Source organism: Pleurodeles waltl, chromosome 7, assembly GCF_031143425.1.
Source record: "Pleurodeles waltl isolate 20211129_DDA chromosome 7, aPleWal1.hap1.20221129, whole genome shotgun sequence".
Classification (NCBI taxonomy): Eukaryota; Metazoa; Chordata; class Amphibia; order Caudata; family Salamandridae; genus Pleurodeles; species Pleurodeles waltl.
The window spans coordinates 551,379,582-551,396,953 of NC_090446.1; the positions used below are offsets into that span (position 1 = coordinate 551,379,582).

At 45.9% G+C, this 17,372-nt stretch overlaps 1 protein-coding gene across 2 annotated transcripts in view; it reads right to left on the reverse strand.

Moving 5' to 3' along the window:
- Positions 1-17,372, reverse strand: part of LOC138304332 (integrin alpha-M-like) — a 628,283-nt gene that overhangs the window by 209,469 nt on the left and 401,442 nt on the right. For both annotated transcript variants that reach the window (XM_069244296.1, XM_069244297.1), the window contains one exon: positions 15,959-16,116. In XM_069244296.1, the coding sequence (XP_069100397.1) occupies positions 15,959-16,116 (158 nt within the window). The remainder of the gene's footprint in view (positions 1-15,958; positions 16,117-17,372) is intronic.

Consider the following 17,372-nt stretch of genomic DNA (forward strand, 5'->3'; position numbering starts at 1 on the left):
GGAGGGACACTACATGGGGATCAGGGAGGACCTCACCAAAATCTACACCATCCTGGTCACCATAGCAGGGGTGCTGGCTGACATAGGCAAGGCCATGAGGGAGGCAGTGGCACAACAAAGGGCCCCTGACACTAGCCAAACCGAGGAACAGCCTTCCACCTCTGCCAGCGCTAGTGGACAGGAGGCACCTCCACAGGAACAACAGGTCACCAGGACCCCACCCCCTGCAGAAGGAGAACCACCCAGCCAATGCTCCCTGCGATCCAGGCAGAAGACAGAGAACATTGCCAAGACTCCCACCAGGAAATAAGACTCTCCTGATTGTCATCCTTCTGTCCCACTATGTCACCCTGTCCACCTTGAACTGCCATTACTTCCCTTCCTATTCCCCATTGGACAATGCATCTGTGATACCAATAGACTGGACTCTACTATGGACGTTCCTCCACCATCACCCCAGCACCTTGCACATACCCCTATACTCATTAGCCCCTAAATAAACACCCTGTAATCACAAACAAATCCGGAGTCAGTCTGAAATTTCACAAATGTATTATTACAACATTAGCAACAAATAGCAATGTAAATGTTCATTTACTCATACCAATGTATGACAGTTGTTGTCCAGCAGTACATATAGCAGAAGGCAGAATGTGGAACCCAGATCTGAAAAAGTAAATCCAAAGGGAACAGTCAGTGTCCATAGACAGAGGTGAAGAGGCTGACATGTACAATGTCCTACAGTATTCTGAAATGTGAGGATGAGTATTAGTCTCTTAACTGTGTGTCACTGGAATTACTGCATGATGATGTTCGTTCTGTTGTCAATATCTTCTTCCTCTGCCTCCTCTTCCTCACTGTCTACAGGCTCCACCGCTGCCACAAGACCATCACCAGGCTCATCCTCCTGCAGGAAAGGCACCTGGCGTCTCAAAGCCAGGTTGTACAACATGCAGCATGCCACGATTATCTGGCACACCTTCTTCGGTGAGTAGTATAGGGAGCCACCTGGTAGATGGAGGCACCGGAATCTGGCCTTCAGGAGGCCGAACATCCTCTCAATAATATGCCTACTTCAGCCATGTGCCTCATTGTAGCATTCCTCTGCCCTTGTCCTGGCATTCCTCACTGGGGTCAGAAGCCATGAGAGGTTGGGGTAACCAGAGTCACCTGAAAATTCTGAGGAATATCTGTTAGACACACACTAACCCTTAGGGACTACTCCATACCCTGACACCTACTCATACTGTGTGGGGACCTTGGGCTCACCTATTAGCCACACCAGGTGCCTCTGGAGTTGGCCCATCACATAAGAGATACTGCTATTTCGTAAGATATAGACGTCATGCACAGAGCCAGGATACTTGGCATTCACATGAGAGATGTACTGGTCTGCCAAACACACCATTTCCACATTCCTCGAATGGTAGCTTTTTCTATTTCTGTACACTTGTTCATTTCTGTGGGGGGGACCAATGCCACATGTGCACCATTAATGGCACCAATTATGTTGGGGATATGTCCCAGGGCATAGAAGTCAGCTTTCAATGTAGGCAAATCATCCACCTGGGGGAACACGATGTAGCTGCACATGTGTTTCAGCAGGGGAGAGAAAAACACTGGTCAACATGTTCGAAAACATTGGCTGAGACATCCCAGATGACATGGCCACTGTAGTTTGAAAGGAGCTACTTGCCAGGAAATGGAGTACTGATAGGACCTGCACTAGAGGGGGATACCTGTGGGCTGGCGGATAGATGACATCAGGTCTGGCTCCAATTGGGCACATAGTTTTTGGATTGTGGGACGATCAAGTCTGTGGGTGATTATGATGTGTCTGTCTTCCATTGTCGACAGGTCCACCAGGGGTCCGTAAACCGGAGGATGCGCCATCTCATCATCTGCCGCAGCGGCTGTAACCTATGGAGGAGAACGATGAGCAGAGGGTCATTTACCACATAGGTAGCACAACTGTGTCTGCAGTAATGTTAGTATATACATGTGTGAAATAGTTAGTCCGTATATGTGCCAATATGTGCTGTGACGCAGTTAGGTGCCATGCCATGTGCACCCCTGAAATGGCGGCTGCCTGACTTGTGAGGAGGGACAAGGGGAAATGGGGAAATGGTGTAACTGCACTGGAATTGTGCAGCATTGAAGTAGGTGATTGAAGACCGCCATGCAACTCAGCATTGGTTATCATTGGGTCCTATGGGTTTCAGGAGCCAATGGCCATGTACGCCGGTGGTTCGCCGCGGACGTGTCCACCATTTTCTATCTGTTCACTCACTTGATACCTGACCATCTACAGAAGAGGACCTACACCCCAAGTGCTGCTGTGACCTGTGTCTGGAAGTGACAATGGCTCATGTGTCTGGGGAAAGGGCCACTGCCTTCACTGCGGAGGAGTTGGACAAACTGGTGGATGGGGTCCTCCCCCAGCACACGCTACTCTACGGTCCTCCAGACAAACAGGTGAGTACACTGTGAGCATGATGCATGGGCAATGCCCGGTTGGAGTGGTGTGGATGTAAGCCACATGGGGGGGCTAAGGGCTGCATGTGAGGATGGTCAGTGTATGTGCATCAGGTCATGGGTGGGAACTGGTGGGCAATGAGTATGACGGTCCGGACAGGTGAGTAATTTCCTTTCCTCCTGTACCTTTTCTCTAGGTCAGCGTGTGCCATTGCCAAGGAAGTGCGGCCCTGGGGGTCTATCACAGACGGAGCACCCACTGCTGCAAGTGACGGGAGGACCTGCGCCGTTGGAGCAAGAAGACGGTGGAGGCCCAGCTGGGGATGGCCTCCCAACGTGGAAGGGGTACCCGTCGCACCATGACCTCCCTGATGTTCTGCATCCTGGCAGTGGCCTATCAGGAGTTGGATGGGTGCTTGAAGGCATCACAGCAGCCACAAGGGGGTGAGTACAGTATCATAAAGCTGACTCTGTGCGGTTTAGGAGGGATCTGGGTGGGGGGTGTGGGTGCCCCTAGGCCAGGTCGGTCATGCCTGGTTAGGTCCCTTGTTTACAGGCTCGGAAGCACCCCTATCCCAATGGTACAATTGGACAGCTACTAGTGTGCAGGGTCCTGTGGGTGTAATGTGTGCACATTTTGTCGTTAGGCATTGTACCCCATGGGGTGGTGACTACCATAGTGAATGGTTGGCCAAGGCCTAGTGCACAGGGCAGCTCTGTGTGTGTTGTATCTGCAAACAGTAGTGGTGTTGCTGGCATTGACCATGTGTGTCCTCCGTCTCTTCCCCCCTTCTTGTTTTGTCACCCTGTCCTTGTGTGCATTAGCATCATCTGGCGGAGGAGCAGAGGCACCAGCGACGGAGGGAGCTGCATCCCACATGGCCCATGAGGGCGATTCCACTGAGGGTGAAGGCACCAGTGGGGCGGAGGGCGAGGGGAGCTCCACTTTGGGGACAGGAGGGGATACCAGTGACAGCGATTCCTCCTCCGATGGAAGATCCCTGGCGGTGGCAGATACCTCTGTGCCCACCCCAATAACAGGTACAGCAGCCACCCCCCTACCAGCACCGCCCTCCCATCAGCCCCTCAGCGTGCTTCCCGTGCCCAGCTACACAGGAGGGGTGGGCATCTCCTTCGCCCCAGGCACCTCAGGCCCTACCCCAGTCAGCCCTGCTGCCCTCAGTGAGGAGGCTATTGACCTCCTGAGATCCCTTACTGTTGGGCAGTCATCCATTCTGAATGCCATCCAGGGTGTCGAGAGGCATTCGCAGTAAACAAATGCATGCCTGGAGGGCATTCATTCTGGTGTGGCGGCCCAACAGAGAGTGTTTCAGGCTCTGGCCTCAGCACTGATAGCAGCCATTATCCCTGTGTCCAGCCTCCCCCCTCCAACTTCCACTAACCAGACCCAATCCCCTCTGTCTCAGCCTATTCCAAGCACACCATCAGACCAGCATGCACATACATCAACAGACAAAAGTGGCTCAGGAAAAAATAAGCACCACACATCCCACAGGCACTTACACAGGCACCATACCCATGCACACATACCAACATCCACTGCCTCCACTGTGTCCCCCTCCTCCACGTCCTCCACCTCCCTCCCAGTCTCGTCTCCACTCACACATTCATGCACTACATCATCAGCCACTGCCTCCATTACCAGCATGCCCATCACCACACACCGCTCACGTGCAATCACTACCCCCACTACCATTCACACATCCCCTATGTCCTCTCACAGTGTGTCTGTGAGCCCTCATCCCAAAGTACACAAACGCAGGCACACACCCACTCAACAGCCATCTACCTCACAACAGCCTCCAGCCCATGCCCCTTCACCTAAACTCAGCAGACGTACACCTCCTACAACCACTACCTCTTCCTCCACTCCCACACCCCCTCCATCTTCCCGTCCCAGTGTGTCTAAAATACTTTTCCTAGCTAACTTGAACCTCTTCCCTACACCCCCTCCCATCTTTCCCCTAGGGCCAAGATGTCTAGATCCCAGCCCAGCACCTCAGCCACCACATCTGCGTCTGCTGTGATCCGTGCAAGTCGGGGTGGTTAAAAGGGGGCACCCGTCAGAGCTGCCAGTGTGCCACCTACAGATGGGAAGGACCACCCTATTCCGCCACCTGCAAAGGTAAAAAAGGGGCCGGCTTCCAGCAGGGAAAAGTCGGACCAACCACCCAGCAAGGCCTCGCCCAAACACAGAAAGGACAGTGCCAAGGTCCCAGCAGCGACTCCCAAGGTGGGGAAGGGCCACAAGGCAAAGGGCAAGTCACCTCAGAGCACGATGCCTCCTAGTGAGGGACTGGTGACCACCGTTTCATCAGAGATGCCAGCGACCTGTTCCACAGTAACCACTGCTGCAACGACCGCCACCTGCACCACCACCTGCACCATCGCTGCCACAACGTCAGTCTGCAGCATCCTCCCCAAGGATCAACCATCCAAGGCTGCCAGAGATGGTATGGTGTCTTCCTTCACCACAACAGACACTTGCACCACGGCCAGCACCGGCAGCATCTCCGCCGCAGCCACCACCATCTGCACCACCATCTGTGCCGCCTCGTGCCCAGCCAGTACCACTCAGTCGGATGTCAGCAGCATCACCAGTGGGCAGGCTCCGAGGCTGCAGGCAAAGATCTGGACCCTGGACGCACCACATCCAGCACTGGCACTACCAGCAGTTGGCAGCCCAAGTCGCCGCAGGATGGAGTGTGGCTCTGCCTCCATGGAGTATCATGCTAACTGTTCCAGGTACATCACGTGGCTCAGACACTCAGGTGAGAGGATGTTAACTGACACACCCCAGGTGCAGCATCACTGGGCACAAAGCCCCCTCCAGAACCAGTGGAGAGATACACCCACTCACCCAATCCTTGGCAGGATGAAGCACAATGGGCACAAAGTCCCCTCCAGAACCAGTGGAGAGATACATTCACTCACCCAATCCTTGGCAGGATGAAGCACTCTCGGCACAAAGCCCCCTCCAGAACCAGTGGAACATGTCACCCACTTGAGAGACTGTGGCTTTGCACTCCCCAGGAGCGAGCAGTGCACAACCCACCCACATGAGAGACTTGAGAGACTGTGGCTTTGCACTCCCCAGGACCATGCATTGGGCAAACCACCCACTTGAGAGACTGTGTCTTTGAACTCCCCAGGACAAAGCAGTGGGCAAACCACCCACTTGAGAGACTTGAGAGACTGTGGCTTTGCACTCCCCAGGACCAGGCAGTCGGCAAACCACCCACTTGAGAGACTGTGGCTTTGAACTCCCCAGGACCAAGCAGTGGGCAAACCACCCACTTGAGAGACTTGAGAGACTACGGCTTTGCACTCCCCAGGACCAAGCAGTGGGCATTGAGCCCCCTCAAGGAGCAGTGGCGTCGTATCATCTTCAGGCTGAGGTGCCCCCCTCCCCTTCCCCCTGAGGTGCCTGTTTTTTTCGACCTGATACCCCTGCAGTGTTCTCTCCGTTTTGAGGCAAGTGTCATGTGTGGGCTTTGCCCATGGTTTTTGGGACCACTGGTCCACGGACATTTACAAGGGACAGTGTAATGCCTTGTGTACATAATGTAAATATTTGTATATTCTGATTATTTGCTTTTCTCTTGATATATCTGAATTTTCCAATATAACACTGGTTAGACTCATTTCCTTTTGTCCTTGCATTCTTCCAAGGGACACGGGGTGTATCTGTATTGTTTTTGGATATGTTTGTGTATATGTTGTTGTGGGTGAGGGTGGGTGGTGGGGGTGTTGCGTGTCGCCTGTGTGTGCCACTCTCTTTGCCCTTCTCCCCTCCCCTGTGTGCTAGGTGCAGTACTCACCGTTGTCGCCGCCGCTGCCTACTTTCTACTTCGTGGTGTATTAGTAGATACACCAACAAGGGGAGGATCTGCAATTCGGGCTCCATGGTGTCCTGGTTCTTCGTGGAATGTCGAGAGGTGAGTGGTTTCCCTTCTGTGTTCTGTTTCCGCCATGCTTTTGATGGCGTTGGCACCACCCCGGAAAAGTTGGCGGATTGGTGCCTTGTAATGCGGTGGGCGGTACATTGCCTTCCGCCTGTCTGTTGGCGGTGACCACCGCGGTGTTTGTTGCTACCGCCGTAGCGGTCAGAGTGTTAAAGTGGCTGTCTATGTTGGCAGTTTCCGCTGTGGTCCTGATCTCCTTTTTTTCACCACCAGCCTGTTGGCGGTGTTACCGCCACTTTAACAGTGACCGCCAGGGTTGTAATGAGGGCCTGAATGTCACATGGAAAAAACTGATCCCCCAGTCAATATTTGTTTGTTCAGTTATCGCTAGAAGGTTGTCAGGACCTACTGCCCTTAAAAGAGTAAGGGAGGCTATGGCCTTTTTATCACAGATTCTGCCAGATAGGGTAGCACATCCTTCACAGGTCCAAGCTATCCCAATGGAGGGACATGTTTCTGGTTGCATACATAGCTGATACATGTCTAACCCATACATCTTCGGGGATCTTGGAGCTCGGTGCACTAGTATACTTATTGATCCCTTTCTGGACCAGTTTCCTATCCTTTGTAGCTAGTACCACTATTAATTTATCCTAGTTTTGCTTTATAGTCCTTACTAAAGCAGAATATTTTTTGTCTGTCTAAACTCCTCATGCTAATTGGTACTGGTCACCAAATCCTTACTTTGTCTTAACTTTCTCAATTTCCATTTATCGATGTGTAGGAACTTGCTATGGTTTGGGTTCGTGTTTGATGAAAGTTTGATATTTCTATTAAGGGACCAGACAATCAAGTGTTTTATTTATTATTATGTCTCCATTTGGTCAGTTCCCCAACAACCTGGAACCTCCGAGAGGTGCATCTGAGAAAGTAGACAGAGTTACTTTTCATTTATACCTGCTCTCAAACACTTAGGGAATTTCATTTTCAAGAGAAGCAGTTGATCTAGGCCCTTATTCTCATCTTTAGATTTATAACTATAGAACAATGGTCACTATGTGTTATCTGTCATAGCTGGAAATGTTAACATATTCATAAGACCATCACTGTATTTAAATATAATCCATTAACCTTTTCTGAGTTTTTGGGGGAAAGATTATCTGGCTGAGACATCTCCTTCAGGACGCCTATTTAGACAGACCATCAGACCACCAACAGCAAGGTACAGATGCATCTTGTGAGCAATTCCCTGTGAAATACATATGGGATAATAGCCAAAAGCATGTTATATGCCACTAGCACAACAGCCTGAGAACTATCAGTCTGAGCCAGATGTAAACACATATTAAAGCTTCCCATGATTTAAACTGGTGATTTTCTTAAAGCACACATGGGTTACCTATATCCTATTTCAGCTATGATACTTTCTTCTTCATGAATTTTTGTATCCACATTAATGTATACCTTGATCACAATTAACATTTAAAATTGTTCGCCATTTAAATACAGGTTGATATAACATGCCTGGACACATTCACATTTTGTTTTTAATTGTGTTAAGCCTTTTGCAATTTTAGTTGAAACTAATATTAGTAAGCCACCAGTTTGTCAACCAGCACTTTTATGTTGGCCATCAGAGGAACTTTGCACAAAACTGTCAAATACGAGTGTCACACCACATAAGCATGTCTCCTGGAAACAGATTACTTCACTTTAAGTCAGCACTTTGTTTATGAAATCTGTACCTAAAAATCACCTTATTCCATGCACAGCCCATAAGAAACCCCAAGTTTATCTAGCAGACAATTTGCCTACTCAATTCCCCTTAACGGTGAACCACCTTCTTCCTGAAAATTGGTTAAGCAGGCAAATCGTTGTCCTTTTCTTAAATCATAACCTACCCAGCTCTTTTCTCCTTGGAGAACAGTAACCTTTATATTTCTTTGGGAAAATTCCTCCTGCATATTTTGCACCTCCCAGATACTATCAGTCAGTGATAGATTTATTTGGATTTCACTCAAACCTGCACGTTTTTTAAGGAATGATTTTTCCACACTCATCTCTATTTCCTTCTGCTGTACTGTCCTCAGGCCTTGGCTGTTTTATACCACCTCTGAATCCAGTATTAGACTTTTCAACATCCTTGAGTAAAACATTGCTTTCTGCATCCCCTTTCCCAGTTTATTGTTGATAAAGCCTACCTGCTTTAGATCTTTTGAAGCAATTACACTTTGGAATTTACAATTTTAAATGCTTCATGGAGGTGCAATCTATTTACTGGGACCATTTTAAGTTTTTTTTCACTTTTATTATACCATCAAAATACAAAAGAGAGCAGTATTCTCTCAGTTATATTTGAGGGCCCAGCCATCCCTTCCACCCTTCAATAGATAATACTTTATTTGGGTACCCCTCCCTCTCAGCTGAATGTTTATCTATAGAATCAACATATTCTTGCAGTTGGTTTCCCTGTTTTCTAACATGTATATAGATTTGTCTTTCAGGGCATGTATTGTACTTTTTAGGTACTTCCTTGGTTCTGGAAATGTATTTCTTAGTTGTAATATACTTTGGATGTTTAGCACAAGCCTGAAACCGTCTTTTAGTTTTGGATTTCTCCTCCTTGTGCCCTATTTCCTTCCCCCTTGCCCTTGTTCCTGCGATCCACTATCAATATGCCACTTTTAGTGACCCTACGGCATCTTCCATCACAGAACGGCATCCTGCTGTTTGCTAAAATCTTCCAAACCTCACCCAATAGGACAATTATGCCAAGAAGCAGCTTACCTCCTCTCTCTGAGCTTCAAAGGAGCTGCCACACCACCCTACTGCCCTGCACACTTCCACAAGTTGCTACAACTCTCCTCCAGACTTGTGACTCCATACTGTTGTAAACGTAATCAATACCCTCATTTCTGTCTCCTGCACCCTTGGTACTTTCCCATCAAATAGCCCTGTTCACCCTGCAGCATATCTGACCCCCCCATTACAGCTCCTGGGTAAAGGATAAACTCAGTGGCAAAGAGCAGAGGGGCCTGGGCCTGTGAGGGTAGTGCAGGGACCAACAGAGAGCTAACACAAAACATTACTAATCCAAAAGAAAAATAAGATTCTCTGCAGGGACAGGCAAAACAAATACTTTTGAATAATCCATTTTTTTAAAAATATGTTGCCAGTCAAAGATTCAGAAATCGCTTCAAATACCAGACTTCCTTAAGAACTGCCACTATAGTGCTCATGCTCTAGTAATAACAGCTGCAAAGAGGTCAAAGCGCTAATGCTCAGAGCTCGAGACATGGATAACTGGGGCTAGTTGAGGACAGTGATAGGTGGTAGGAAACAGCAGTAATCTGTAGTCATTGACAGTTGGCAAACAATGGAAGATTGGTGGAGACTAGGCATCAGCAAACGGGCCAACAGAATCACATGCATGCAAATGTAAGTGTGATCTGGAGGGAGGAGCGCTGTTATCCAAGCAGAACAAGGACTTCATGGATGAATTCTTAGTTCTCCTCACCACCTCATCCATCCAACATGCTCATACCACCCACTTTAGTGAATTCAACCTCACAGACAGCAAAACTCAAAGAAAAAACAGACAACACCATCCTCAATCTCATCCACACACTTCACATGGTACAGCATGTCATACAACTAACACACTCCACAGGCTACATCCTAGACCTTGTCTTCTCAATCCCACCAACAATCCAATGCAAGTTACCCATACTCCTGGACTGGACAGAACATTTTACCATCCCTATTTCCCTACTTAGGGGCAGATTTAAAAGCCCCTTGCACCATAATGTTGCCACATTAGCATCATTTGTTTATATCAATGTGGCGATATTATGGCAAAAAACACAACGTTAGATTTACAAAGTGGCACAATGCATGCATTACGCCATTTTGTAATCCCTTGCACCACATTATGCTTGCACCAGCATAATGTATGCAAGGGGTCGGTCCCCGTTAGGGGTGTCTAAAAAAATGGCACAAAGAAATCTAAAAGATTTCTTTGCATCATTTCTTTTTTACATTTTTAGCGGCTGATCAAAGCAGGCGTCAAAAGGGGGCACACCATTGGTTACAATGGGCCTCTATGTACTGTTCAGGATTATCACCAAAATAGCGTATAAAAATCTAACACTATTGCTCTTTACCCTGTGCCACCTTGTGTCGTATTTTAAATACGGTGAACACATGATGGTGGTAGGGGAGTGCAAAGGGCCACAAGGAAAGTGACGCTGCACTGGGGGCAGCACCACTTTTCTTAAATCTGCCCCTTAGTGTCCTACAAAGAAGCTGAGGTCAACCTAAAAAAGAAAAACAGTCCTTCAGATTCTTAAAAGACTTCTACATACACATCCTAATGCTTCAACTCATCTCACAACCTTTCAACTCCACGTCAGATGTCAACAACCTTCTAAACAACTTCAACACTTGTTTTTAGAAAACTATGTGCACATCCATGGATCAATTTAAACATGCAAGAGCAAGCCAAAGTTCTCAGCACCTTTGGACTCTAAAGACCTTGCTAACAATAAACAATCTATCTGCAGACATGAAAGGAAATGGAAGAAAAACAGAATTTCTGAGGACCTCATAGTACTGAAATCCCTCCTTAAAACACGCAAACAGTGCATCACATCAGCCAAAACAAACAACTTTACCAACACCATCAATGAAGCCGACAACTTAACCAGAAGACATTTGAAGACAGTCAAGCACTGCATCAATCTCCTGCTAGACCAACCTATCCCTTACTACACCAAAAAATGCAATGCCATCAGCATAGTCTTCAGTGAAAAATACATGAGTCACCAGCAGATGAACAGCAACAAGCCTGCTTCATCTCTTTTGCCAACACTTTCCTGTAGAATCCCACAATGGTCATCCTTCAAAGCTGTATCTCTCACAAATCCTGCAGAGATACTCAACTCCATCAAAGCCACTTTTTATAAAGATGATGTCTTATCTTCATCCTTCACAAAAGCTCTCTCTGGGGCCACTTGCTTCTACTCACCATTGTTAATGCCTTCCTTACTGAAAGAATTTTGCTAGGAGCTCCCAAGGCAGGTCATAACTTTCCAATCCAAAAGAAAACTACAGTAGACCCTGATGACCTTGCTGAGTGATAGCCCATAGCTCACCTACCATTCATTGGCAAAATCATTGAAAAAGCAGTCAAAAATCTAACTAATGTTAATCATTGCCTGCATGGCTACCAGTCTGGCTTCAGACTGCACTGCACCATAGAGACTGCTACCTTACATAGGGTAGGTGATGCTCTTCTGACCACAGATAAAGAGACCTACTGCCTTCTGATATTACTGGATCTCTCAACTACATTTGACACAGTTAACAATTCCACCCTCATATGGACTATAGAGTCTGAAATGGGATTCACTAACAGCATACTTCATTCATTCTCCTCCTACTGTTGCAACTGCCACCAGTCTGTTCCCATGGGCACCTGCAGGTCCCAAAAGAAATCTATCATCTGAGCAGTTTACAAGGTTGAAATACTGTCCCTTTTCTTCTTCAACTGTTACGTGGAGCTCCTTTGTGCTCTACTTACAGATATTAGCATTAAGATTCACCAATACACGGATGGCACACAATAATACTTGAAAGCCTCTTCTGCTTCAGACATCTAAGACTCAAACTCTGCATGCATGTCATCCAAACCTGGATGTCATACACCTAACTTTAGCCCAACTTAACCAAGACTGAATTCCCTATTAATTACCAAGAATAACAAGCCTGAAACAATTCAAACCTGGCTCAATGGCATGAAAATTGATAGTTTTTTTGGCTCCCCACTTTCAGGAAATGCCAAGTCACTTGGATTCACCCTGGACACCCGCCTCACCATCAAGGAACACATTGTCTGGTACCATCTCACTCCTCTGAAGAAAATGAAACGATTTGTTTAATAAATTACTTCAGAACTGCTGTTCAGACCTTCGCACTTTTGCATTGAAATGCTGCTAACTCACTCTTCCCTTAGGGGCATCCTAATTGCCACAACCTGTCACATCCAGGGCCTGAATAAATAAACTCATGTCACCACTTCCTGAAGCAGCTCCATTGGCTCCATTGTCAGCCTACACCATATTAAAACCCAGCTTCATCATTTACAAAGCCATCATGACTGGCACACCCATCTCTGGTGGTTCTTGGCATACCCACCTCTAGGACACCTTCTGACTGCAAAGGAATGTGAAAAAGACAATACAAGGCAGCAGGCCATACCAATCCATGCACCCAGGGCCTGAAATGAAATCTGCATTTCCATCAACATCAACGCAACTCTAGTCCAATATAGGAAAAATTTGAAGACGCAAATTGTTCAAAAACACTACATCGGAGACCTATTTGTCTTCCTAATATAATGGTGCAACTATTGGCCAAAATGTTGACGAACCGCCTTTTGAAGGTATCATCACCTTGGTACATGACGATAAAACAGGCTTCATGCCACAGAGGGCAACTTGACAGAACCCATGGAGACAGAACTGGTTAGATGTAGTGAATCACACACAAGAACTGGTGGCCATATTATCTTTAGATTCTGACAAAGTGTTTGATTGTATTGATTGGGCATACCTTCATTAAACACTCCTTGCCTTTGGCCCCCAGTGCTATAAATGAGTGCCCTAAGGTTACTATAATTCACACCCCCACCAAAGGCTGTGCGTGGCGGCGTTTGTGCACAGGGTCTGGCCGCATGCCAAGCTCCTAGAAGCACCCAAACTTGCACCGTGCACGGCCTTCGCCCATGCACAGCAGAGGTTGCCTGAAACACTTGGCCTACAGCCAGACCCTGTGGCCAACCCCACTAACCACCCAACACCGCTGCGCCCGGCCCTTTGGACATGCGCAGCAGGAGTGGCATCTCTGTGTGTGAGAATAGATGTGAGAGAGTGTATCTGGGAGTGAGAGTGGCTGTGAAACAGTCTGTCTGGATGTAAGAGGGCGTACATCAGTGTTTTAGTGGGTGCGCCAGTATATGCGTCGGTCTGTGAATGGGTGCATAAGGGGTGTCAGTGGGTGTGTGAGAGTCTGAGTGGGTCTGTGAGTGGGTACGTCCTCGTCCCAGTGGTTCTGTGAGTGAGTGTGTCAGTGTCTCAGTGGGTCTGTGAGTGGGTGTGTAAGGGTCTAAGTGGGTCTCTGAGTGGGTCCCTGAAGGTCTGAGTGGGTCTGTATATGGGTAAATTAGTGTCTGAGTGGGTCTGTGATTGGGTACTTGCGACCCCGTTGCCCTATTACATTGGGTACATGCTGAGCACCATGCGGATCCACAATCGTAAATAAAAATGGAGGTTTTAACCTTTTTAAACTCATAATTCATCCCTCACAAACCCATCCATTATCCCCATGGAGTCAGAGTACCTCTACCCTGACCCCTTCTACCCATTTCTCAAAGAAAATCCATCCCCCAGGATCGTTGCCGGTGATAAAATGGCAGCTGCAACTTTCTGAACAGCTTGCACCCAGCACCAATCATTCTCTTCTGTTTGGCTCGCGGATGCATAGATTTTGGTATCCCCATTTTTGAGTTTGGAGACTACAATTACTAAGGTACACTTAGTGGGTGCACTTAAGGCAAGGAGCTGGTGCTTAATGTGTAAAAATAGTGCCGGGCCTTTGTTCTTCTTATGGTATCCCACTGTTAGAGCTACTATATACTGGAGTTGACAAATACCAACTCTGTCTAGTTGTCATTCTACCTAATGCCTCTTTTGCTAGCACCCAACATATCCTTTCTCTTTCTCCTAATTTTGCAGTTTCCATTTCATCTCTGCTTTCTCTTTTTTCACACACATTCTTACACTTCCCTTATTTATTCTTTTCCCCTTTTCTCTCTTTTTCTTTCTTGCTCTGTGTCAAAACCTCCCTTCCTTTTTCTGACATCATTACCAAGGATCTTGTCATTCAGCTGGATATGAGCCTTTTTCCATATTTACAGATCCAAACTAGTTGGTAAATACTGCCTCTCTCTGAGACCTAAACTCACCATAGAACCTTCTGTGATTGCCTTTGCTGGTTGCAACAGTAGAACAAAAACCCTATCAAAACCAGAAAATTGACAAAACAACAGTGGAGTTATAAGTTAATCTGCTGGGTATACCTTAGCTGCACTTTGACACATGGAACTGCTTTCAGTTTCAAAGCAGAAGGGCAATGTCGTCTAAGGTTCCTATCATGGATTAACTGATCGAAGGCTGTTTGTTGGACCCATTTTTAGGTCTGGCGTTAGCCAAGACCTTTTGATTTTACTACACATAATATACTTAAATATAGTGCTTTCAGCCATATCTCTTCATCCAATGGTCTGTTGTTGTGTCATTCACATTTTGCTTCCTCCCACTACTGCATCTAGCAAGGGGCAGTGAGTTGCCCTAATTTATCCACTGGCTAACTTCAGTCTTAGGCCCAGCTTTAAGAGGGTCTAGAGCCATTCCAATGCCACGTTAGTGTAATTTTTTATGCTAATGTGCCATTGGAAGGCGAAAAACGATGCACCATATTTACAAAGTGGAATGATGCATGCATTGCGCCACTTTGTAACCCCTTGCGCTACATTATGCCTGCGCCAGGCATAATGTATGCAAGGGGGTCGATCCAGCGCTGGGGAGGGGGCGAAAAATGGTGCAGAGAAATCTAAAAGAGTTCTTTGCATCATTTTTTCTTGGATTTGTAATGCCTGCTCAGAGCAGGCGTTAAAAGGAGGCTCCTGTTGGTTTGATTTCAATGGGCCTCTGGGTGCTTTGCAGGATTAGCTTCAACGTTTTTTATGTTAGTCCTGCAAAGCGCTGAACTAGCTTAAAAAATTACGATGCTAGTTCCCTAACTGCTGCCTTGGTGTGCCGTATTTTTAATATGGCGCACAAATTTTGGCGTTAGGGGGTCACTAAGAGGCACAATAAAAGTGGTGCTGCACTAAGTGCAGCACCACTTTTCATAAATCTGCCCCTAAGTGACAGCATTGGGAAACGGCCTTTACAATGCTCTCTTTACAAGCATAAAAAGACTGTCTTAATGTTTTTACTTTCTTTCCTGAGAAGAGAAGTAGGTTTGGTATTACTATAGTAAAGGTATTCTTTTCCTCAGATGCAGACCTTGATGACATAATGGTAGTTGATATTTGAGAGTCAATATACATGCATGTAAATATTTATATAGTTGACAATTTCACATAAAAACAACAGTACTTCTCATATAGAGTGTAAACACCCATGCACATATTTCCAAGCATTGATTGACTCAGAGGCTATTTGTATAGAGTATCTCTACAAAAGTTGGTGGCGTTTGCTGTAAGACAAGGCTCTTGAAGGAAAGAGTTTCCATTTTAATTCTTCAACATTGATATATTTCAAGGATCCTCAGGTAGTCAACATGTATATATCTCAATTAAGTAATCCAAAATGACTTCCCTTCAGCTCCATTACATAAAAACACTCCACAGAGAGTAAGGCCCACTCCAAAATATTCTGACCAGAGTTTCGCGACTAACATTCCCTGCCTTTGAGACTACTAAGTATTCTTACCTAGAGTGTCGGTAGTGAGTTTGGACACTGTGAAGCACACCATGGCTGTACTAGCTTTTCGGTCTTTGATCTCTTGTCCTGAGCAGTCAAATACAGCCAACGGGATTTCCTTAGGCTGGAACACGATGGACACAGCTACATCCAAAACTGGTTGTGATCTGGAGAATAAGAATAACAAGTAGAATATGCCGGCCCTTGCTAATAAGGATGAACATTTAGGTTCCATTGGATCCAAGTCACGCTGAAAATTTGTATAGGTCTCTATCTGAGTACTTATATGATGCAAGGGAGTTCTTTAATTCATTTCCGGGAACGTATGCTAGATACCTAAGACAGAACAATGGTTCTTGAACCAAGATATTTTTGAAAAATCATACAGCACCATTGAATGTCATAACAATTCTGAGAGATATTTCATACTAGAATACTATAAGGCGATACATATTGTTATTGATTTATGCAAGATTATATTAGAGAGAAGAAGAATTCAGAGATTTGTGCGCTGATGAAGAATACAAGTGATGGTATGTGTTTGTCGCTAGCATGATTCACACAACAAACTCCCAAAAAATGTGTGAACAATTATCGCAACTATACGACCAAAATAATAAATCACTGTTCCTGTCTTCAGTTTTACAATACTTTAGGACTGTGTCTATGCTCAACACCATCCAGTTGAAGCTATGTAGCTAAAGACATGTCTGAAGCATTCGTCATTGTACCATGGTGTTACACATTTGAAAGCCTTATGGGATAATGTCAGCTTTTAGACACACTGTTATTAATTTAGTGTGCAAATGAATGTGAACATATTTCTTACAAAACGTTTTTAAAAATTTTCTTCGAGGGAAAAATTAGCATTGGTATTGGACAGTGGTGGGGCGTTAATGAGAGAGATATCACTAAGGATTTAAAAAAATCTAATCTTCTGAATATGTAAGTGTATAATTTTCAGTAATTGTATCCGTCTAGAAAATGTAATGAAATTAATGACAGTCTAGCACAGGAGCTTTCGTACAATGATGTATAATGAAACATTGTAAATAACGATTAAGCAAAAGGCTGTATATGATAGAACGGATCACCCAAATAAATTACCAACGAACCCAAGGAAAATATATAAGATAGAGCAATAGTTCCTGAGCCAAGATAACTTTTGAAAAATCATACATCAGTATTGAATGTAGTAACTATTAACAACTTCAAGTAGATAATTTATACCAGGATACTGAGGCAATACATGTGATATTCATTCATGGAATCTTACATTATAGAGTGGTTGTCCCTCTCTGTAGTGTGTCTTACTCTCAACACATGTATACATTTCCTCTTTTTCCTATCTTAATTGATGGTCTTCTTGTTTTCTCCCATTTTATTGTAGCACCACCGAACAGTGGCTTTCCTATCTGGTAAG